The 23,588-nt window shown below is 39.3% G+C and overlaps 1 protein-coding gene across 1 annotated transcript in view; it reads left to right on the top strand.

Moving 5' to 3' along the window:
• Positions 1–21,908, top strand: part of MTBP (MDM2 binding protein) — a 71,065-nt gene extending 49,157 nt beyond the window's left edge. The window contains exons 16-22 of the mRNA XM_066379421.1: positions 2,842–2,994; positions 7,310–7,405; positions 15,499–15,765; positions 17,250–17,493; positions 18,068–18,181; positions 20,254–20,319; positions 20,868–21,908. Of these exons, the coding sequence (XP_066235518.1) occupies positions 2,842–2,994; positions 7,310–7,405; positions 15,499–15,765; positions 17,250–17,493; positions 18,068–18,181; positions 20,254–20,319; positions 20,868–20,906 (979 nt within the window). The 3' untranslated portion in view covers positions 20,907–21,908. The remainder of the gene's footprint in view (positions 1–2,841; positions 2,995–7,309; positions 7,406–15,498; positions 15,766–17,249; positions 17,494–18,067; positions 18,182–20,253; positions 20,320–20,867) is intronic.
• The last annotated feature ends 1,680 nt before the right edge of the window (positions 21,909–23,588 follow it).

Here is a 23,588-nt window from a genome sequence, read left to right on the forward strand (position 1 = left end):
ATTTGGGTGGGGGAGATGCAGGGTAGAGCATGCCTGGCAAGCTTCACTTTGGGACACCTGGCTATGCAGCCTTGGTCTTCACCCAGCAGCACTAAGGGGATGTACTCTGGGGACATCCCCACTGACACTGGGGTGGACACCTTTTCTGGGTCTTCAGAGAGCAGTTTCTCTGTCTGTAATTTGGAGGTAAAAGAGCACAGGGGTAAGGTGTAGTGTGGGAGGGTGGTAATTCAGTAACCGTTCTAGTGAGATTCTTAAAATAATGTCGTTTGATTTCTACCCAGTGCCACTCTGTGAACCCAGGTTTAGAGTCACTGTGGCTTTGTGGGAGGGGATGAAGAGACACATTCTACCTGTTTTGTAGATTTCTCTCTAGTTCTCTTTGAGGCTCTTGCTCTAGTTTATAGATTTTTGAAATTCATTGAACTCTGGTCCACCATTTTTTACATCTTCCTTTTCTTATACCTATTAGGAATTTAGTGTCTAGTATTTCAACACTGTAATTTCAGTTAGTTTAGTGGAGAGATTAAAGTATTTGTTTAATCGTCTTGAACTAGAAGCTTATTTGTCATTCAAGATCTAGATTAGGCGTCTCCAAACTACGCCCGGGAGCCGCATGCAGCCCCCTAAGGCCATTTATCCGGCCCCCTGCCGCACTTTCAGAAGGGGCACCTCTTTCATTGGTGGTCAGTGAGAAGAGCACTGTATGTGGCAGCCCTCCAACGGTCTGAGGGACAGTGAACTGGCCCCTGTGTAAAAAGTTTGGGGACCCCTGATTCTAGATCAAGTATCATCTTTCTCGTAAGCCATTTTTAAATGCTGTAACTCGTGGTTATCTTCCTTCTTTAAACACTTGAGGACTCTGTTATTTTTTCATGAAACTTATTTTACTGTACTTTTTCAGCCTCATTCTACACTGGCATGTTTATTACTTCAAGTCAGTCTATACACTAAATCACGAGCAGTGATTCTGAGTGTATAAATTATCATTGAACTCTTTTTAGTACCTCACAATGAGATTTACAAAGTAAATGCTCTAAATACTTGTGGACACTTCAAAATATGGGAGATACCATTGAATTCTTGGTTGTGGACAAGAGTTATGTTGAACATTTTCAGAATTTGTTTTGTGGTAAAACGGGCTTAACTGGAGAACAAAGGACCAATCCATGGTGAAACTCAAAAGTCATACGAGTTTATTTTCAGACAAGCTCAGTCACTTGTCTGTGACTTTGTGGTCTCGTTCTTAAGATGAGGGTGACAATACCAGTTCTACTTCAAAGTTGTGAAATTTAAATAATGTATGAACAAATACTTTGTAAGCTTGAAACACTGAACAAAATAAACTGTTGTCAGTGTTTTGGTGTTTGTTTCTTTTTTTTTTAACCCAAGATGTATTTGGTAGTATAACTTATCACTAACAATCTTTTAAATTGCTTTGATATCCTTGTGTCCAGGATTCTATATAAATGCAAATTATTCTTTCCTCTATTACATCCAGCCTGTAAAACAATTGAAAGTAATTCTCATTAAGAAACCTTTGTGAGTTACTATTAGAGAATATCTATATAAAAATTAAATTAATTTCATAATGTGGTTCTTGTCCTCCTGGACTATAAAGTTCATAGGACATATTTTAATATTTTCTTGTTCGATTGTTTTAATTAGGTTTATATTTTCAATTTAAAAAATAAAGAGAATGGGAAAGGGGCACCATCAATATATTATTGATCTTTAATAATAGAAATGTAAGTCCTATCCCATAATGTCAACATTTTAATCACATAATTATCAGTAAATGCTTGATTTGAGTAGTAAGATAATCAAGAAATAGTTGAATTGAAAGGAAGTCAGGAAATTAATTTTCTGTGCCAGTATTAGAGTGTTTTATTTTTGCTTTGGTGACAGAGCTATAGCACAGTCTGTGACTCAGTACTTGATAATGCCTTTAAATTCTCTGAAACGGAAATGATTTTCTCTTCCCAGTTTTTAAAACTTTCTGAGAGCTTTTTGGTTTTATATAGAGGGTGATAGAGTAGAAATAGTACCTAATTCACAGTCAGTCTACTTCTGAGTGTCGTTTCAAATAGCTATGTTTTCCTAGGTCTGTAATACAAACTATTATGTGTTAGTATCTTTATCTGAAAAATAGGAATGAGTTTTCTTTTTTTTCTTTTTTGGCTTGGTACAGTGATTTTCACTTTACAAAGTACTTATCAGGCATTAACTTGATTTTGAAGTAAGAACTATTCTGTCATTTTCAAGGAAAGTTGTGGAGGATTAAGAATAGATTGTATGTAACCTAGTGAAAAGTATACAGTCCTGCATATATTTCAAGTATCATAATGATACAGTACTTATCCACATGCTGTACTCATGTTGAGAAGAGATCTGGGAGAGCTGTCTGATTACTGCCTCATTTCATGGTTGTGCTTCGAGTAATCTCTCCAGTTCATAGGAAATGGAACATCCAGTCTCTCCCCTTAAATTTTACGATATTGTGAGGTTTCAGAACATACAAGAGAGTCTTGATTGAAATTTTATGGATTTGATAACTTCACATTAAATAGTTAATCATGCCATCATTTATAAAGGATGTAATTATTTCAGTTAAGTATCATTGTTAATATGATAACTGCGGGTTTCACTGTGATCCACAGGTTTTTTAAAGGAACTTTAATACTAAATGATTTGCAAAGACTTTGCTTAATCTTTTTTTCTAAATGTGTAGTTCTCCAGTTTTCTTTGTGTATTTTTCCGGTTTCTGCTCATGTTCTCTTCTCCTGACTATGGCGAATTCTAATCTACTTGTAATCCCTCTATATAACATTATTTTCTCAGAGCTGGTTCATTACCTTGTGCATCTGAACAGTTGCTGGGTCATAAAGAGAGTGCACGGGATTCGATCATGTTGGATGCTAAAGAATTGCTGAAATTCTTTAACTCAGATGGATTACCAGTTGGCGATCTTCAACCTTTACCAGTTCGAAAGGGGTAAGTTATAAACTTATAATTTCCAACTAATTTTTAAAAACCATTTAAAAAAGTGTGTGGTATCTCATTTCCCCAGTTCACTGATGCCCTATACCACTTAGGCACAATTCACAAGGTGATCCCGAAGTTTATAAGTTGGCCATAATCACATTTGACCATGGCCAAATGTCCTCGTGTTCAGTGGTATTGAATGTAGGGGAAACAGAAATAATAAAAGTAACCCCAGCGTGTTCCTTATAAAATTCAGTAGCTGCTACTTTGTATACCAAGGATGGTACTTTTTGGGAGACAATGATCATTTGAATTGCAAATATATATTTGTAATTCTCTTTTCTGTGTTACTTTCTAGTTTTGATTTTGCTGCTGTGTACTTGCATGACATTGTCAGTCATGCCTAATAGTAGCAAAAAGCACAGTCTTTCAACTGGAGAAAATAGGAAAATGTAATCAAAATTCTTTTGAAACTATAACATTACCAAGTAAGAATTCAGTGTCTACATGAATAATTTATAACTAATTTGACTTCCAAGACAACTTCTGCTAACTTACTTGTTAATAAAAACGGGATGTTGCTGCAGTTGACTTAATTACAGGTAAAATCATGACATCAAGTACCTGGGAGATTTGAATCATTTGTTCACGAACACAATTTCTTTTTAATTGTTAATCCATTATTTTGAAAACTCTTTCAAATGACCTTTAAAGTTATAAATCATTTCACTCACTTTTACAAAGGTTGTTTTGTCAAATATTGGTTTTAAATTAACTTTTGGAAAGCATCTATTTGAAGGTAGTTATATCCCAAAAATGATAATACAGCTTATTGCCTTCATGTGCACATTTGCTAGCGAGAGAGGAGGGAATGACTTTGAAAACCGGAAGATCTTTACTCTGGGTCTTAATGACTTCATCTTCTTAATGACATAAAAATTGTGTGATTTTAGAGTAATTTTCCTTTTCTCATAGCTTTAAGAGGTTGGTATCCTTTTCTGTGGGAATCAAGAAAGTGAAGGAGTATGAACACATTTTCACCTCTTTAGTTTTGGATTATTACCCTTATGAATCAATAAGCTTGAACTGGCAGTGTCAGATGGGTCTGCCCAAACTGATTTATGTAGATCATTACTCTTTGTGGCCAGATGGCTTTCTGGATGCAGTGTTGTAGGGGAGGTATATTTAATTCTTCCTGTAGTTAAAAGTAATTTATGTAGGGGAGTTTTATTTAGTCCTTGATGTTGGTAAAGAATTGCATCGTTATCAAATACATTTTCCGTTAAGCTTTAGGTTGAGGGATGCGTTTCCATGGCAATGAACGAAAACCCTGTGGACTCTTATTAAATGCTCCTGGCGAGGAACCATTCCAAATGCGCCATTCCAGTAGACGCAGTTCAGGCACGGCTCCTGTGTGATAGACTAAGGACACATTACACATTTGACAAAGCCCATGGTTATTAAAATGTTTCTTTTAGAAAGAACAAGGAGTTAGTAAAATTGAGCAAAAATAGTTAAAGTTACTAAGAGGTCTTGAAGTAAGAAATGGAATACAGTGTGATAAAGGAAAGAAGTAAAATGCTAGATACCTAAACAGTTCTCTCTTACAAAATTATTCACTTTTATAGTCATCAAAATACTGGGGTCATTGCAATTTGTCAGTGTTACTATTTGTGGAATGCTTAAGTGGATGCATTAGAATGTAAAATCTGGTCTTTAGAATTGATTAAAGACAGTGGTAGGATTCAGCTGGTTAGCACCGGTTTGGCAGCACCGATACCTAATTTTTGTTGAGTTCAGCGAACCGGTTGTTAAAATGGCACCTGTCATCAGGGTTCTCTAAGGTGGGCGCCTGTGCAGCCGCCCAGTGTGGAAATCACACATTTACATTCCTTACTCTTTTTGAACATTCATCTGCACAACCACGTATTCTAAGCGCCCGTAGAAATGTTTATTTCGTCCATAGGTGAAAAATATTGTGAGGACGCCAGTCAAGAAGCGATACGGAAATATCTTAAATAAAATAACAGTATTAATTGTTTTTTTGTCAGGTATTATTCAATATTTTTTTATTAATATTTTAAAATTTGTTCTTATAATCTAGTTTTGTGTACCTCTTTTATTGTTTTTACTTAAGTATTAAATATATGAAATAATAAACTACTTTTTGGTATATCATTTTTCTTATACTTAAAACAGTCATTAGGGCAAAGAACCGTTTGTTAAATTACTTGAATCCCACCACTGATTAAAGAGCGTATGTCTTACATTTTAACATAATAATTTCAAATGCTTATCACAGCACCCTAGATAAATTTCAGTGGCAGATGCGCAGTTTCATCTCTAATGCTGCAGGGGGGAAATGTGTTAGAAAATGTATTCTTTGTATTCTACTATCTACTTGCCTTTTGTAAGGCCAGTGGCTGCCGCCATGGCCACGCAGGTTCCCAGTGGATTCGGGCAGATGTAAAGGAACTGTGGAGCCAGAGAACGGTGGGCCATTCCTTTATTCAAGTTTCTTGACGGAGGAGCAAACAGGCAGGGAAGATCACTTCCTCCTCTCGCAGAGCTCCCAGGCCCCTCAGCACTCCTGACTCTCAGGACTCACTTTCTCCCACAAGCAAAACAGCCAGGAGGAAAATACCCCTTCTCAGGCAGACAGTAGCAAACAGTGGCCCCGCCCCAGGGAGGCAGGCAATCCTCCGCCCTGAGGCCAAGCACCTGCAGCCTTCCAGAGACCACACACACACACACACACACACACACACACACACACACAGGTACTGCCCCAATACAAGTGAGCAAAACTAAAAACACTTGTTACAAACTTGTTTGCCCAACACCTTGCTATATACCATTTCCAAATCTTCTGATTTCAAGCCCCTGGTCTTTCATTCTTAGTACTGCAAAGACCACTGATGCCTAATCCTCCTGTTCCCATACAGCCTGTGTGCGCCTCAGGAACACGATCTGTACATTAGAACATGCCTCCTGGCCTGACCTGTGGTAGTGCAGTGGGATAAAGCATCGACCTGGAACACTGAGGTCGCCGGTTCGAAACCTTGGGCTTGCCTGGTCAAGGCACATATGGGAGTTGATGCTTCCTGCTCCTCCCCCTTCTCTCTCTCTCTGTCTCTCTCACTCCTCTCTCTCTAAAAAATCAATAAATAAAAATATAAAAAAAATAAATAAAAATTTAAAAAAAAGGAAGAAGTGTTTAAAAAAATAAAAAAAAAAAGAACACGCCTCCGGACTCAGGCAGAGAAAGGGGCTACCTGTTAGAGTAACCAGGAGAGCTCAGCCTGAGTGCAGTGCCTTCTTCTGAGACTTTGATGTCCCCTGCTAGGTGTAGTTATGAAAAGAGTGAACATGAACTTTACATAAGCTCACCATATGATTAATTTTAACCCTGCCTCGGAAGAGTTGAGTCAGCCATTAGTCTCTAGTGCCCCCTAATATTTAAAAGGTTGCTGACTCTTAAAAATAAGTGTCAAGACACCTACATTCCCAGGTAAAGAAAGACCTGGGTCGCCTGACCAGGCGGTGGTGCAATGGATAGAGCGTCGGATTGGGATGTGGAGGACCCAGGTTTAAGACCCCAAGGTCGCCAGCTTGAGCACGGGCTCAATGGTTTGAGCAAGGCTCACCAGCTTGAGCACAAGGTCATTGGCTCGAGCAAGGGACTACTCCATCTGCTGAAGGCCCACAGTCAAGGAACATATGAGAAAGCAATCAATGAACAACTAAGGAGCCACAACAAAGAGTTGATGTTTCTCATCTCTCTCCCTTTCTGTCTGTCTGTCCCTATCTGTCCCTCTCTCTGACTCTCTCTGTCTCTGCCACAAAAAAAAAAAGAAAAGAAAAAGAAAGACCTCGGTCATCCATGTGTTATGGTAGGAAGTGAATACATCCTTTGTTACCAAAGATTCAAATTGACTTTAATTATTTCCCTGCAGAAAAGAGTAAAGGCATACACATTTATTCACTACATCAAGGAAAAAAAATCCTTCCAGAATAATGCTGCTTTTTGAATTTCCATTACAAATCATTTTCCGTTCTTGATTAATCCATGTCTCAAAATAGTTTTGTAACATAACTGACATTACAATTTCAGAAACAGGAGGCACAGAAAACGGAACAGAAAATCCCCAAGCCAGTGCCTGCTTCATTTTCTTATTACCTTGCCTGATGCAACTTAACTTTTATTTCATGTAAGATTCAGTTGTACTGAAGGAAGTCAGACTTCTTTATTCAGACACTTTCTGGAATTTTCTCTCCGTCATTAAATAAACTTTAAATACCAATGAAAAACTTTTTGTTTCAGGGAAAAAACTTTTGTTCTGACTCCGGAACTTAGTCCTCGGAAACTGCGAGGTTTGCCTTTTGAGACAGCCTCGGTGTGCCATTACCATGGAATTGAGTAAGTGTTTCGTTTGCAGTGGACTCTTCTGGGTGTTGCTGATGTAGCATATCTTGTGTCGGTTTTAAGAGTGAGCGTAATAAAGTGATATGATTTGAGATACAGAGCCAAAGAGAAAGTATGTCAAAAAACAAAGTGGTATGTACACACAGTTGGCCTTCCATTGTAGAAAAAAGTTCTTGGACGACTAAACATTCGATAATTAATTGCTAGATATTACTGTTTTAATGAAAATTGTTTTGGTTCTTGTGTTACTACAGATCACATTAGTGTTCCCTGGTTACTTCTTTCACTGTCATTGTTCAAACTGTATTATATGAAATGTGTTCCATTTATAACATGTTCATTATGTGTGCATTAGCGTAGAATTTTAAATGACCAGTTTGAATACAATTTCAAAGGCTTCTCTTGCTTAAAGGTGTTAGCAGTTTTCTGAGGGCATGTGCACACCTACCGTTTTCAGGAGGAATCGGATAATAAATAATATATTTTATGTTAAATTTTCAAGACCTTAGAGATTTATTTTGTAAAATACTTGACATTCTTAAGGCAAGACATTATATTTTCATAAATTAAAATAGAAAAGGACTTGATTTTACCTTAATCTTTAAGAAGCAACTTTTAAGTTTATCACTGAAAAACAGAAACATATTCTTTTTTTTTCTTAGTGAGAGAGAAAGAGAGATAGACTGACAGATGGGTAGAAATAGATATGAGAAGCATTGGTTCATAATTGCAGCACCTTAGTTGTTCATTGATTGCTTCTCATATGTGCCTTGACCAGCCAAGCCAGTGACCTCTTGCTCAAGCTAGTGACCTTGGGCCCAAGCCAGCAACCTTGGGGCTCAAGCCAGCCCAGAGACATGCAGTCATGTCTTTGAGTCCACACTCAGTCCATTGACCCTACGCCCAAGCTGGTGAGCCTGTGCTCAAGTCGGGTGAGCCCACACTCATGCCAACGACCTCGGGCCCTGAACCTGGATCCTCAGGGTCCCAGGTCAACTCTCTGTCCACGGTACCATGGGCTAATCAGGCCAGAAACATATTCTTTTATTTTTATTTTATTTTTTTTCCTGAAGTTAGAAGTGGGGAGGCAGTCAGACAGACTCCTGCATGCGCCCAACCAGGATCCACCTGACATGCCCTCCAGGAGGCGATGCTCTGCCTATCTGGGGTGTTTCTCCTTTGCAGCTGGAGCCATTCTGGTGCCTGAGGTGGAGGCCATGGAGCCATCCTCAATGCCCGGGCCAACTTTCTTCCAATGGAGCCTTGGCTTTGGGAGTGAAGAGAGAGATAGAGAGAAAGGAGAGAGGGGAGGATGGAGAAGCAAATGGGTGCTTCTCCTGTGTGCCCTTGATCGGGAATAGAATCGAGGACTTCCACACGCCGTGCCAATGCTCCACTGCTGAGCCAACCGGCAAGGGCCCAGAAACATATTCTTTTGATTGACTTGTATACTTGAAACACAAAATTTTAGTATAAAGTTACAGTATTGATAGTTAATGTCCAGTAGATAGAACAGATTAATGACAGGAGCGATTGGAGAGAATTTCAAAGAGGATGTCTGGACTAAGTTTGAAAGAGTGATTAGGCGTTAGCCTGACAGAAAGGGAGTATCTTGGGGATGAATGCACGCAGAGGTGCAGATTCTAGAGGAAGTAGTATTTTCATTTTTTAATACGTTTATTGTATTACAATGAGACCATGTCATAATGAAGTCATGAAGGTCATTGTTGACCTGGCAGGGAAAGTGATGTTGACTTTTGGGGGCAGTAGAAAAACCATTATTTTTAAAGCATGAAATTAGATGTGTGGGCTTATTTCATTGAAAGACATCTCATTGTCTTTTGGTAAACTGAAGTATTTTAAGCAACAGATGTTGAAAGACTGAGCTATTATCAATATGGGAAAAACAGGAAGGAAAATACAAACTAAGAGCCATGTGAAGAACCTGAGAAACCAGTTAGCTGTTGGGGCTGAGAAAGAAGAAGAGAATTTCTTTAGTGTTTCTAGTTTAAGAACATTAAGAACGTTGGGTGGCTAGTAGTACGGTCAGAGAAAATACACCGTCACCACCTAACATGTCATTCTAGGAATGTGCAGGCTCCTTGCTGTATTTAAGACTTATTTTATTTAAGAAATATTCATGCTTGCCACTCGGGGCAAAATCCTTAGTTACTTTATTTTCGGACGTCAAAATGAAACTCCTATTAAAGTCAGGTGCAAGAAAAAATACCTAGTATCACCACTTTTTTAAAATCGTTCTGCATGTCCTAGCCAATGAATTAAAGTAAGGGAAATGAAATAGTTTAAAAGAGTTATATGTATTGAAAAGGAAACCAAATGTATTTTTGTTTGTTTGTTTTTTGTTTTGCGGAAAAGAGACCTGAAAGACTATTAGAAGTAATGGAAGAATTTGCAAAACATATAAAAAGCATAGTTTTTCTCTACCCAGCTATTTCCAATTTTACGCACAATAAAAAAGAACCCCTTCAAAATAGCAATAAAAACCATAACTATCAGAAGTGATCTTAGCAAGAAATATAAAATAGAAAAATTAGCAAATGCTAATAACAGCTGATTGATTATTTTAGCGTAATGAAAAAATCAGTGATGTACACGGAGAGTTATTATGCATTAATGCAAGGATAGTGAATGTTTTTAAAAATAAATACTAGAAATAATGTTTTAACATTAGCGGTCTGGTTAAATAAAACGTAGAACATCCATAAAAATAAAATTCCCAGTCAGCTCCAGAATGGCTAAAATGGAAAAGACTGATGCCCATTGGCGAGTCTGTGGCACAGTGGGAACGGTCCTGCCCTGATGGTGGAGCCTAAGGTGATAACTCGACTTCAAAAGAGGATCTGGCAGGTTCGTAGGGAACTGAACAAACTCAGACCTGAGCCTCAGAAATTCCATTACTAGGTATTTGCCTAAGAGAAATGAAAATACAACTTTGCAAAAAGACTCCTACAAGAACATACAGTGTTATTCATAATAGCCCCATCTGGAAACAGCCTAGGTATATAACAGAAGAGATTGATAACTGTTATATTTAATCAGAGCCATACCAGTAAACCATAACAAGGAACACCATAATTGAACATGCAACCTTAAACTAAGACATTAAACTTCTCTGTTTCTGAGTGTGGAAAAGATAGTTGGATTTGAGGATTTTAAAAGGAGCAGTAGGAACTCTGACATCTAGTAATGAATCATTTCTAAAGGAAGTCCCCTATGAAGTGCTAATGTAAATATAAATCGTTCAGAATTTTAATTAACAGGCAACTCAGAGATAACTACTGAATCATAAAAAGATAAGAAATGCCATTAGTTTAAGCTTTTTATTTCTGATACTCAAGGAATTGAATTTCTTTTTTGAGAGGATTATGGTTGTCCATCTCACATCAAAAAGGTACGTTTCCTGAATAAACTTGAATTTACCTAAACTTTTTGTTTAGACTGTTTGTATTTTTAGCTGTGTATTCTTTATTATATATTGTACAAGGATTACAGGTTGAACTTTTTATTTATACTAAATTTACCTTAGTCAGATTGAAGTGGAAGCCTGTTTTTTTCCAGTATATAAAAATTTGGTTCATAGGATAGTTTGTTTTCTCCCTTCTTTTTCATTTTATTAAAGACCTAGGAATTAAGCATTATAGAAAAGTTGATAATAAAAATGAGTGATTTCTGGTCCCCATTTTCAGAAACAAGTGTTTTATTTGTTTGAAGATTTTAATATCTTCATATAACCTATTACTGACTCCCTACTATGAAATGTAAGGATTTGGTTTTTTTTTTCAAGTGAGAGGTGGGGAGGCAGAGAGACAGAGAGACAGACTCCTGCATGTACCCCAACCAGGACCCACTCAGAAAGTCCCCTAATGCGAGGAGGGGGGATACCCTGCCCTTCAGGATCTGCTGCTCTATTACTTGGCAACCAAGCAATTTTAGCACCTGAGGTGAGGCCATGGTGCCATTCTCAGTGCCCAGGGCCAACTTGCTCGAACTATTTGAGCCATGACTGCGGGAGACAAAGAGAGAAAGAGAGCAGAGGGGGAGGGGTGGAGAAGCATGTGGTCACTTCTCCTGTGTGCCCTGGCCGGGAATTGAACCCAAGACATCCACATAGGCTGACATTCTACCACTGAGCCAACTGGCCAGGGCCTTGGTTTCCCTTTTCAGTCTGAGTTTTCTATTTATTTTCACATCTTCAAATGATCTATCTAAACTTCTATTTCTTACTTCATCAGCTGTAAAGCATTTTTTCCATTTTGTTTGATAATTTTTTTGTGAAACCTAGTAAGAATTTAAGATATTTTTATATCTTAAAAATTGTTGCTGTAAGCCATCAGAGCCCTTGAGCTCTCCCCTGCTCTCCCCCTGTAATTTGAGTTTGAAAGTTGAAACAGTAAACAGTGCCACAATAATGATCAACTCTACTAACAGATTTACTAATATTAACATCGTTTTTACTACATGGTCAAAATATTGACCCCATGAAACTGTTTTTCTCCTCTCCAGCCCTAAAAGCTCACTAAAGCACTCATTTGGATGGAATAAGTTATATAATTCCATTTTAACAGATGACCGAAGTATCTAACATAACCATATTTTTAAATATTTTTCCCCAAAATGCTGTAATTTCTCTTGGTTATTCTGAATCTCATCTCCATACTTTTTTCATCTGTTTAGTGTGCTATAAAAAAATTGAATGGTACATATAAATTATAGAATTTGGATATGTTCTTCACAATTTTTGAGCACTGTTTCCCAATTGGTCTAGAGCAGGGGTCTCAAACTCGCGGCCCACGGGCCGCATGCGGCCCGCCGAACAATTTTGTGCGGCCCGCAGACTAATCCACGAAGTTCAAAATATTTTGGATAAAATTAAGTAAGCCTAGGGGCCTACTTGTATTTTTCATTTCTCTAGCATCCTAGCTAGATATTAGCTTAGTTAACAGCAGTTGTGATGCGAACTACAGTTTCTGATCGTTTTGTGACACTGAGTAAACTGCATGTACGATTATGCTTGTTGTCCTGATTTTTTTTTGTTTTCAACTGCAGTGAGAAAAGTGTTGCGTAACAGTTGCCTTTTGTAGACCTAGTGCGGCCCGCCGAAGGGCTGTGATCTTGCTCTGCGGCCCACATGCTGAGTTGAGTTTGAGACCCCTGGTCTAGAGGGACAGCCAGTCTTACTAATTTATACGCATATATTGTTATGAGGTTCTGATTCATTATAAAAGAAGTTTTCTTGTCTACTAGCTATCCACCCCTAGAAGCAAATAAATCTAGCTGTGACTCAAGTTTCCTTTATAAGTTTAATCTCGTTAAACTTGGGGCATTGAGCTTGAACTAAGGAAGTGGCAGGAGGTGAGCAGAGTGAATCCAGAAGTGCTTTTATTCTCAAGAAGATCAGGGTGTATTGAGTGGGGGCCTATTTATGTTAAACATAGACTGGACCGTAGACACAAAATTCAGGGGGCACTTTAAAGTAAATATCAGGCTGCAACGGAACGTTTCTCTTCCTGTGTTGCTGTAAGCCGTCAGAGCCCTTGAGCTCTCCCCTGCTCAGACACACGGACTCTGGAAAAGGATAGATATACACTGCGCAAGCGCAACTCACTCATTCTCGAGGCAATGCGAGATGACCCACTGATGGCTTGTTTGTTTCCTACCTTATCTAGTCTATCTTTGAGTGTAAGATACTGATGATCTGATGCTCTGTTATCTTGAACAACAAATTAAACTCCACTGTCAAACTGTGACAATCAGTTGGTCACACCAGCCTCTTGCTGCTTTGAATTTTCTTTCATCTATTTCAAGAGATTTGGCAGCTTCCCATGTTTTCTTTGGCATTGGCGTAATGTATGGTAGGAAGTATCTTGCCTCATTTGTATTTTACAAGACAAAAATAGCTTTATTTTATACATTTTTTTTCCTTTGGATGCAAAAAACATTTAGTTGTTTTGCAAGAAAATATGGAACTGTAGTCATTCACCTGAGCATGCATGTTTCACTTCACTAATGTCAGGTACACACTTTGTTACTCTGGTTTTCTTTATTATTTATTAAGTAACGTACCAATGACATAATATAATAATTCTGAACACATTTTAAATGGAAATTAAAATTCAGTCAAAGGGATGACATGAACAGCTGTGACAAGAGCTGTTAAAGCTGGAAGAGTAAAATTCTACATCTTTGTATCAAACTCTTAGAATAGAAAAAAATATTCTGTTAGGGTCAAAATGTGCATTCTTTCTCTCTAAAATTTTGCGTAGGCTGAGTAGGTATTATATTGCTTATTACCTAGAACCTCTTTACACATTTATCGTTCTTGATTTTACTCTATAGATTCTATCAGTTGCCTATCATTGAAGTTGGACTTACCAGTAAATCTTCGGCTTGCTGCTGCTTTTTAGTGAAATCTGTTTTATTAAACAACAAACTGGAGAAAGGATGTTAGGGAACTGAGAGCCTGGTTCTAGTCACTGCTCTGCCACCAGTTAACATTCCGACTTAGAGGCTTCATATTCTCCCGTTAAATTAAACTGCTGGGTTAGATCAGAGATTTGTCTGTCAATCCCTGCTACAACATTAGAATCACCCACACAGCTTTTAATAAAATGCCTGTGGCTGGGTGTCACCTCCGAGCGATTGAATCAGAAACTCTGAATATGTAGACCAGGTGTCAATATTTCTTAAAATTCTTCAGATGATTCTAAGGTTCAGACAAGTGTGACCTCTGAGGAAGATGATCCGTACACCTTACACAAGGGATAGTACACTACACTGTTCAAGTCACGCTCTGACGTCATCAGCCTGGGTTTCAATTCTGACTCTTCCGTGTATTATCCGCATACTCTAAGATACACTGTGATAGAAAATAGCCTAATGTTAATGATTATATAATAATAACCGTGATGACCGGCAGCAGCATACATTTATTGACTGCTTTGCTTCAGGTTCTGGGCACTGATTCGAAGTGCTTACTTGTACCCCTTCAAAGAATCCTCACACTAGCCCTCTGAGATAACTGCTGTAAGTCTCACTTTGTAGACAAGGCGACAAAAAGCCAAGATGAAGTTAAGTAATTTGGTCAAGTTCACCCAGCTCTCAGTGGTAGAGCCAGATCTAAGTCCAGTGAGTGTGGCTCCCTAGTCTGTACTCGTTGAGATCAAATATGTAAGTGAAGGGAAGAGAAGACTCTATAACCCCCACCCGCTGTTAAGGTAACAGTGCACTCCCTGGGCACTGAACGGAAAGCTTAGGGAGCATCTTGGAATTTTACCAGGAAGAAGACCGATAACCAAGAAAGGTTTTAATTTTTCTTATCCGTGATCAGTGTGTGAAATGATGTGTTTCCTTGAGTCACTGCAGCTCGGGAGACGTGGAGAGTTCTGCAAGGTCACCTGTCCCGTAGGGCTTGTCCCGACGTGCTTATTTGTTGTACTCACCAACGTGGGGTTTCTTCAGATCCCAAAGCATTCATGGGGCTAACACCTCACTGATCTCCTTAGTCAGGTTTAGCTAGAAGCCAGATGCAGAGACAGCCACGGGGTTTAAAGGAAAACCTGTCAGTCACTCAGTAAGGTGGAAAGTCGCTTTCAAAGGAAGAATTCAAGATGTTCTGAGCTGTGTTTGGTGAGCCAGTTTAAAATGCTTTTATATGCTGTTAATCTTTGTGTTGAAAATAAACTTGCCCTTTCTAACAGAAGTCAGCATTTCATGTTGCTGCATCTCAGCCATGCTGAGAAATCAGAGGTGGGTAGAGATTTAAAAGGTATTAAAACAGCAACTGTGTTATTTTGAAAATAAGCCAGAGGATTAACTTAATTTATTGCCCAGAAACAGTCAAAGAGGAATCAGGTGGTACTTGAGATTTTTAAATCTTCTGCCGTGTCATCTAGCAGGCTAGAAAAAACTTGTGTGGGAAGGGATCATTCACTCAGCCTTCCAACAATTATTAGAAAGTGAGCTAAGAACTTTTTAAAGTAAATGTTCTATTGTTTTTCAAATTGGCAGGGAAAAAGCTCCATTGCTGTGGTGAGGGCTTTGATTGTAATGATCTTTCTCGCCTTTAGATACTGCTTGGATGACCGAAAATCTTTAGAAAGAGATGGGGGATTTTCTGAACTTCAGTCTCGTCTTATTCGTTTTGAAACTCAAACGACCTGCACCAGAGAGAGTTTTCCGGTACCTACTGTACTGAGCCCTCTTCCATCTCCTGCAGTCCTGTCAGAGCCTGGAAGTGTCCCCAATGGCGAAGCTCTACAGGGTGAACTCCGGACCGAAGCACCCCGATCGAAAAGGAAATCAAAAGATCTGAATTGCCTTTATCCCCCGAAAAGGTGCTATGTTAAGTCCATACAGATAGCATCTCGACACAAAGTAGTTCTTCCCCCAGCCCCCATGGGAGCCTTTCATGTATTTAAGTTGTTTTCTGCATAGATTTTAGATTAATTCCTCCATACCAGGAGTTCTGTTTTTATTGTGAGTATTTGATGATTTGCTTATAAGTTATGAAAAGAAATGACTTGGAAAAAACACACTTTCTTGCTTTATTTGCTAATACACAGCTCATTAGCACAATGGCTTGTAAAGTTTCTAAGCCGTGGAACACTGGCGCTCTTGTGCGCTAGATTAAGCCGCTGAGCTGCTCTGTGGAAGAGGGTGTTTTTCTGGCTCCCTCTCTCCCTGCTTCCTGCTGTATTAGCCCCTTCCAAAGGCATTCCGTGAGGCACACCATTTTAAAACTGCTTGTTTCATATAAATAAAGCTTTAAAGTCTGCATAATATAATAATGTATTATGTGCAACTTTTCTAGATACATTTTTTTTTACTAGCTAAATGAAATGTCCAAATCACATAAACTTGTAATTTCTGTCCAATTCATATATTTTTAGAATCTTTGTCAACTTTATGTCTTTGGCATCTAAAGCAAGCCTTAAATTCTTACTGTGTTTAAACCTTTCAAAAACGTATAAAATATGTTAAAGTGAAACCTTTCAAATCTATTTTTGAACAATTAAAAATGTTAGAATACTATTTCTCTGATATTGAATAACTAACTTATTTTCATGAGGCCTTTATAAATTCATTGTCCCTTTTACATATAATAAAGCTAAAATGCAAATCAATTAACATTTAGCATACTGTGTTATGTGATACTATTTCTTATTTCTGGCATGTATTCTAGAAAAGAAAGTATACTGTGGCCCATTGGTTAGCAGAATTGAAGAATATGAGACCCTGTCTTATAATTAGAAAGAATAAAGCAAGAGTCTGTTTTATATACTGCTCACAAAAATTAGGGAATATTTTAAAATAAATATGAAGCAATAAAATATCCCCTAATTTTTGTGAGCAGTATAGTTTTATTTGTATTTAACACATTTTATTTTGCATAGGTAGTTGCATAGGTACAATAAGTATAAGTTACCGTTTCTTCTTCGACAAAATCATCTTAATGAAAAAGTATAAGTACTTAACAAATGCGTATTGAGTTTGTAAGTAGCACCACCAGGCATTCCTTAGCTGATTTACCGGTATGTGAGAAATTGTGAATTGTTGGGGAGTAATATTGCTTGTTGCTTTTCCTATTAGCTGAAATTCTGGTTTGTCATTCATTGCCTTCTTCGTTTTAATCATTCATTTGAAGAACTAAAGGAACAGCTGTATATGATATTGATTGCTTTTTTAATTTAAGGCAATAGTAGCAAGAAATTTTGTCTGCGTTACTTGGGTTTATGTGTCAGTGGATATGGTTTTAACATATAGGATTGGAAATGGACCTCATCTTAATCTAGGTTTTTGATATTTTTCCCCACAATAGGCTTGTGAAATCTGAAAGTTCAGATTCTCTTCTTTCTCAATCAAGTAGCAGTACCCACCATCACCACTGTGCAGTGACATCCAGAAAGCCACGGGCAGAGAGAGCTGTGCCTTGTCCATCTGTCCCAGTGATTAGCCGTAAAACTTCCAAAGTCACGACAAAGGCCAGTTCAGGTCCAAAAAGTGGGCATGCAACAAAAGCACCAAGGCCAATTAAGGAATCAAGATCACAGAAACATACGCGGGTAAAGGTTTATTTTCTGTCTCAGTTCTATATGGCGAGAAATTCCTTTCTTTGATTCATTGAAAATGTGTATCTAAAAATGTTACAAATGAAATGGTATCTATAATTTACTTTTAAATAATCCAGTTTAAGAAGGATAGTGGGAAAGTGGATGGCCAGTATGTAAATGAAACAAAATTAGCCACCAATTAATCTTCCCTGATGGTGTTTGATACATTAAGACAGAGATTTCTCATAAATCCCTACTTTTCAATGTTTGGGAAATTTTTTTGTAATAAAAAATAAAGACACTGCTATGTATAATTTTTACACTCGGATTTTGATTCAGAACTCACGATCTGAATTCCTCTCTTCACATACTCCTGTCATCTCTTGCTAACAGATACCATCCTGTGACATGTGTGTGAACATAGAAATGTTTCACATCGCTTTTCTTCCCGATTGTTTTGTCTTCGTGTGTTTATTTCTGTAGCATAACCACAGGATTGTGGAATTTATAGAACTGAACTGTAAAGCTGAAATGATATTTGTACATTTTCCAAGAGTTATTAGTCATACCTTCTGTTCTGTTCAAGATGTTGAAAGAAGTGGTTACTGACACCCTGAGGAAACACAGCATCACTGAGACACATGAGTGCTTCACTGCCTGCAGCCAGCGTCTCTTTGAGATCTCCAAGTTCTACCTAAAGGTACAGTGTCTTCCCTCCCAACGGCAGAACTGCGGCCATGTGCTTACACGCCTGTGGAAATAGCGTTTATCGAGGATTTTTTACACCGATTGCTATAACACGGTGCCAGATTCTTTTAAAAATGGAGATAGAAAAATTGAAGCTAAAATATTTAGATTTATTTGATTTTAGTCCTCATATATAGAAAACTACATTTTAATTGGTGTCCTCAGTATTTCCCTTACGAGTCTTTGAAGTTGATAATAAGCTTCCAAAAATATTTAATGAATATTAATTTTAGTATATATTGAAAAGGCTAATTTTGGGTCCAGAATCAGCTAGTTAGTTGTAAGACATGGGATAGATCAGCCATTCAGGGGACAGTTTTCTAAAACTTAGATGGTGTTAGATTAGCTCTGGTGTGAAGGGTTTCAGACCCGAAACAGTTTTATGTGAGTTTCTAGTTAAAATGCATACTGACGACATGTATTCAATGCCCCTCCTTTCCAAAGTCTCAAGAAAGACAATATTAAAATACAAAAACCAAGGCAAGAAGAAAGGAGAAAAGGTAGACACATTTTTCAGTAGGTTGTTGAACAAGGAAAAGCTCACCGAAGTGTGGTCTAGCCGAGTAAGAGGGGTTACAACCTGAGTGTGGTCTAGCCGAGTAAGGGGTTACAACCTGAGTGTGGTCTAGCCGAGTAAGAGGTTACAACCTGAGTGTGGTCTAGCCGAGTAAGAGGAGTTACAACCTGAGTGTGGTCTAGCCGAGTAAGAGGTTACAACCTGAGTGTGGTCTAGCTGAGTAAGGGGTTACAACCTGAGTGTGGTCTAGCCGAGTAAGAGGTTACAACCTGAGTAAGAGGGGTTACAACCTGAGTGTGGTCTAGCCGAGTAAGAGGGGTTACAACCTGAGTGTGGTCTAGCCGAGTAAGAGGGGTTACAACCTGAGTGTGGTCTAGCTGAGTAAGGGGTTACAACCTGAATGTGGTCTAGCCAAGTAAGGGGGTTACAACCTGAGTGTGGTCTAGCCGAGTAAGGGGGTTACAACCTGAGTGTGGTCTAGCCGAGTAAGGGGTTACAACCTGAGTGTGGTCTAGCCGAGTAAGGGGTTACAACCTGAGTGTGGTCTAGCCGAGTAAGAGGTTACAACCTGAGTGTGGTCTAGCCGAGTAAGAGGTTACACCCTGAGTGTGGTCTAGCCGAGTAAGAGGGGTTACAACCTGAGTGTGGTCTAGCCGAGTAAGGGGTTACAACCTGAGTGTGGTCTAGCCGAGTAAGGGGTTACACCCTGAGTGTGGTCTAGCCGAGTAAGAGGTTACAACCTGAGTGTGGTCTAGAGTAAGGGGTTACAACCTGAGTGTGGTCTAGCCGAGTAAGAGGTTACAACCTGAGTGTGGTCTAGCCGAGTAAGAGGGGTTACAACCTGAGTGTGGTCTAGCCGAGTAAGAGGTTACAACCTGAGTGTGGTCTAGCCGAGTAAGAGGTTACAACCTGAGTGTGGTCTAGAGTAAGGGGGTTACAACCTGAGTGTGGTCTAGAGTAAGGGGGTTACAACCTGAGTGCCCGCCTGGGGCAGTACCAGTGAGAAGCAGCCAGGTCGGCTGACGGCGTCTCTGAGATGCCCAGGACTCGAAGGCGCCAGGCATCGTGGAGAGCAGGGGCAAGGTGCCAGAATGAAAACGGGAATTAGATCAAGTTCTCCGAAGGAACCGGGGAGCCTTCGCCCTTCGCCTTGCTCCGCACGTCTTTACCCCACAATGCGAACTACACAGAGCTCTCCTCCCCATCGCTGTGTAGGGCAGGAAGTGGTCTCTGGAGAAAAATCAGAGACAGCATTGAAAAACCAGCCCCTGACCGCCCTGCTTTGGAGAGCAACCCGTGAATAAACTCTGCACAAGGCAGAGCTTCCAGTAACGTGCTCAGTATCTTTTTAAACATGGCTGGATACCCAAGGACTAACAGCGTTTTCAGAAGTGCTTCTCACACAGTAGATGACAAAACATAAAGGAAAATTTCTAGTTTATTTAATAATGACTGTTCTCTGCAGTTTAATGTACAAGTTGTAAAGCACTCTATTTTATTATGTTTAGGATCTTAAAACTTCCAGGGGTCTAACTGAAGAAATGAAGAAGACCGCAAACAACAATGCTGTCCAGGTAAATCGGTTATTCCCAGGAACTGCGTTCAGTTACACTTCTGTTGTAGGTGAGGGCAGCTATGATGCTGTGGTCTGTGCGTCTGTACAGTACTCAGTAATAGACGTAAGCAAGCAGAGTATTTACTGGGATTTAACAGGTTGCTCTGTGAACAAGTTTCTAACATGATGCGAGGCAAGAAAAATTCAGAAAATAAATCATCCGAAGAGCTGGAAAAATTAATCCATTTTAATTAGTTCTTTTGAAAGGCTTGATTTCTTCCTAGTGACCCTTTGCAAACATTTTTAAATAAAGGTGAGAAAATAGAGCAGAATTGTCTTTTTGTCCAGCGAGAGAAGTCATACTCTGCCAGGGAACTCAAGCAAAAAGTGCTCTCCAGTTATAACAAAAATACAACGCATTCTTAAGATAAAACCTTTTAAGATTTTGACATGTGACTTTTTATTTTAAAATGTCTACCATACTCTTTTGAAGTTCTAACAGTATCTTTTTCTAGCACTTATATTTTCAGTACAAATGAACCATAACCATATTTTTTCTCCCTCCAGGTGATTGAATGGGTATTAGAAAAGACGGGCAAGAAATAGCACAGAATCCCTCTTTGGACAGAGTTCACTGGGCAGAGCTGTCACTTACGACTCCTTCCTTAGTTTGAACATTATGAACAAATCTCAAATTTTATTCAAAGAATGAATATTACCTCTCCAAAGGATTTCACAAATGATTGATGTAGTTTAGAGGATATTTAATGTATTTTGAATTGTATCCATATTTTATAGTTTCATTATATTTTAATTTTTAAAGTTAATATTTTTATATACGTTTTCAAAATTTTACTCTTGGTTATTTAGTTATTCCAATAAATAGGAAAAAATATTTCTTTACTTCTTGGTAAATGTCTTTGTCATCAGCTCTGTTTAAATGATTCAGCCTCAAATAAGAGAGTACCAATGACTTCCCTCTTGTGTTTCAACAGCCAAACTTGTTGGACTGCTCTGATTTAGAAAATATGGGCAAAAATTTTCAAACAGAAATTTCAAATTTCTTGCCTTACTCCTGCTCTGGAGACACCACTGGGCACTAGTTTGAGATCAAAAATGAAGAAAGGGCAGAAGTTATGAAAATATGAAATAGCAGAAATGACTAAGTACAGATTCCCGGAGAAACAGTGCCTTTCCCCCATGATAGAAATCTGGGAAAATGAGGAAAATACAAAGAAGAGTGACTCAAGTTCCAGCATTGCCCCCATTATGTATAGGTAACCTGTGTTAATATACTGCTCACAAAAATTAGGGGATATTTCAAAATGAATATGAAACGATAAAATATCCCCTAATTTTTGTGAGCAGTATATTTAAACTATATATGTAATTATTTTAAAAATCTTTTCAAACTTGGGTCATACGTGTGTGTTTGTATGTATATGTGCATTTGTGCTTATGTATCTGTTCATTTATAGTCTGCTTTTCACTTACAAAGTTTCATGAATTTTATATTATTATTTTTTAAACTGAATAATACAAATGAACCAAAATTTGTTTAATCAATCTCTTGTTGAACTTACAGGATCAATTTTTTCCTATTATAAATAAAACTTTAATGAGTCTTTCTACTACATTACTGATACTTCCTTAGTATAACATTTTTAGGAGTGGATTTTGTGGGTCTTAGGATGTTTGGTAACTATTTCCAAATTGCATTTCTAAGAGCTCGGGTGGCTCGGTTTGCACCCACGGCAGAGCCCGTTTCCTTTCTGATGACTGAACATGGTAAGGGAGAGCACATTTTTAATATATTGACCACCCTTTAATTGCCCTTTTTTATTGTGACTTTTCTCACTGGTTTGTAAGGGTCCTTTTATATTAAGGGTATGAGCCCATTAGCATTTTCTTTTTTTTTTTTTTGTATTTTTCTGAAGCTGGAAATGGGGAGAGACAGTCAGACAAACTCCCGCATGCGCCCGACCGGGATCCACCCAGCACGCCCACCATGGGGCGACGCTCTGCCCACCAGGGGGCGATGCTCTGCCCATCCTGGGAGTCGCCATGTTGCGACCAGAGCCACTCTAGCGCCTGGGGCAGAGGCCAAGGAGCCATCCCCAGCGCCCGGGCCATCTTTGCTCCAATGGAGCCTTGGCTGCGGGAGGGGAAGAGAGAGACAGAGAGGAAGGAGAGGGGGAGGGGTGGAGAAGCAGATGGGCGCTTCTCCTGTGTGCCCTGGCCGGGAATCGAACCCGGGTGCCCCGCACGCCAGGCCGACGCTCTACCGCTGAGCCAACCGGCCAGGGCCCATTAGCATTTTCTTGATGGTGTTTTTTCTGAGCCCGAGAGGGCGCTGAGCAGGAACGTGAGGTGCAGGCCACGTGGTGCAGGCCGAGCCTTGTGGGCGAAGAGGCAGGCCAGGCACACGGACAGCAGCGCACACCCGGTGCTGGCTGCAGGAGAGGAGCCCGTCCGACCTCCACAGAAGGTAAGCAGGAAGGGGCCCTGAGAGGTACACGGCGGGAGAGAGCACAGGCTGAGCTGAGACGCCAGCTACTCTGCGGCCTTATTTACTGATTGATGCTCGGAGTAATGTTGAAAGCTCATACTCTTTAAAATGAGAAGAAAGCAGTGAGACCCCTTTTTTCTTTTATCATGTTATTTAGAAAATTAAATTTAATGGGGTGATGTTTATCAATAAGAGTACATAGGTTACGCCTGACCAGGCAGTGGCACAGTTGTTAGAGCATCAACCTGGCATTCTGAGGACCCAGATTCGAAACACCGAGGTTGCTGACATGAGCCCAAGGTCGCTGGCTTGAGCAAGGGGTCACTGGCTCAGCTGGTGCCCCGCGGTCAAGGCACACATGCGAAAGCAGTCAATGAACAACTAAGGTGTCGCAACTATGAGTTGATGCTGCTCATCTCTCTCCCTTCCTGTCTGTCTGTTCCTGTCTATCCCTCTCCCTTACACTTAAAAAATAAAAGAGTACACAGGTTCCAGGTAAACATCTCTATAGCATTTGAACTGTTGATTATGTTATGTACCCATCACCCAAAGTCAAGTCATTTTTTGTCAACATATTTTGTCTCTCTTCCCATCCCCTAACTCCCCTCCCCCCAACGAGACCCTTTTTCTTGGGGGGAGAGCGCCAAGGGCACACCTAGATCAGCTGTGGCATGTAGCAGTGATACATTTGGGAAAACTGTTGCTGGTGTAACCTAGGAAAAAGAGGTTGTAGTTAATGGGCTTATGAGTCCAGTTAAGGTTATCCCCAGGCAGATGTT

This window comes from Saccopteryx leptura, chromosome 3 (assembly GCF_036850995.1).
Source record: "Saccopteryx leptura isolate mSacLep1 chromosome 3, mSacLep1_pri_phased_curated, whole genome shotgun sequence".
In the NCBI taxonomy this organism is placed as follows: domain Eukaryota; kingdom Metazoa; phylum Chordata; class Mammalia; order Chiroptera; family Emballonuridae; genus Saccopteryx; species Saccopteryx leptura.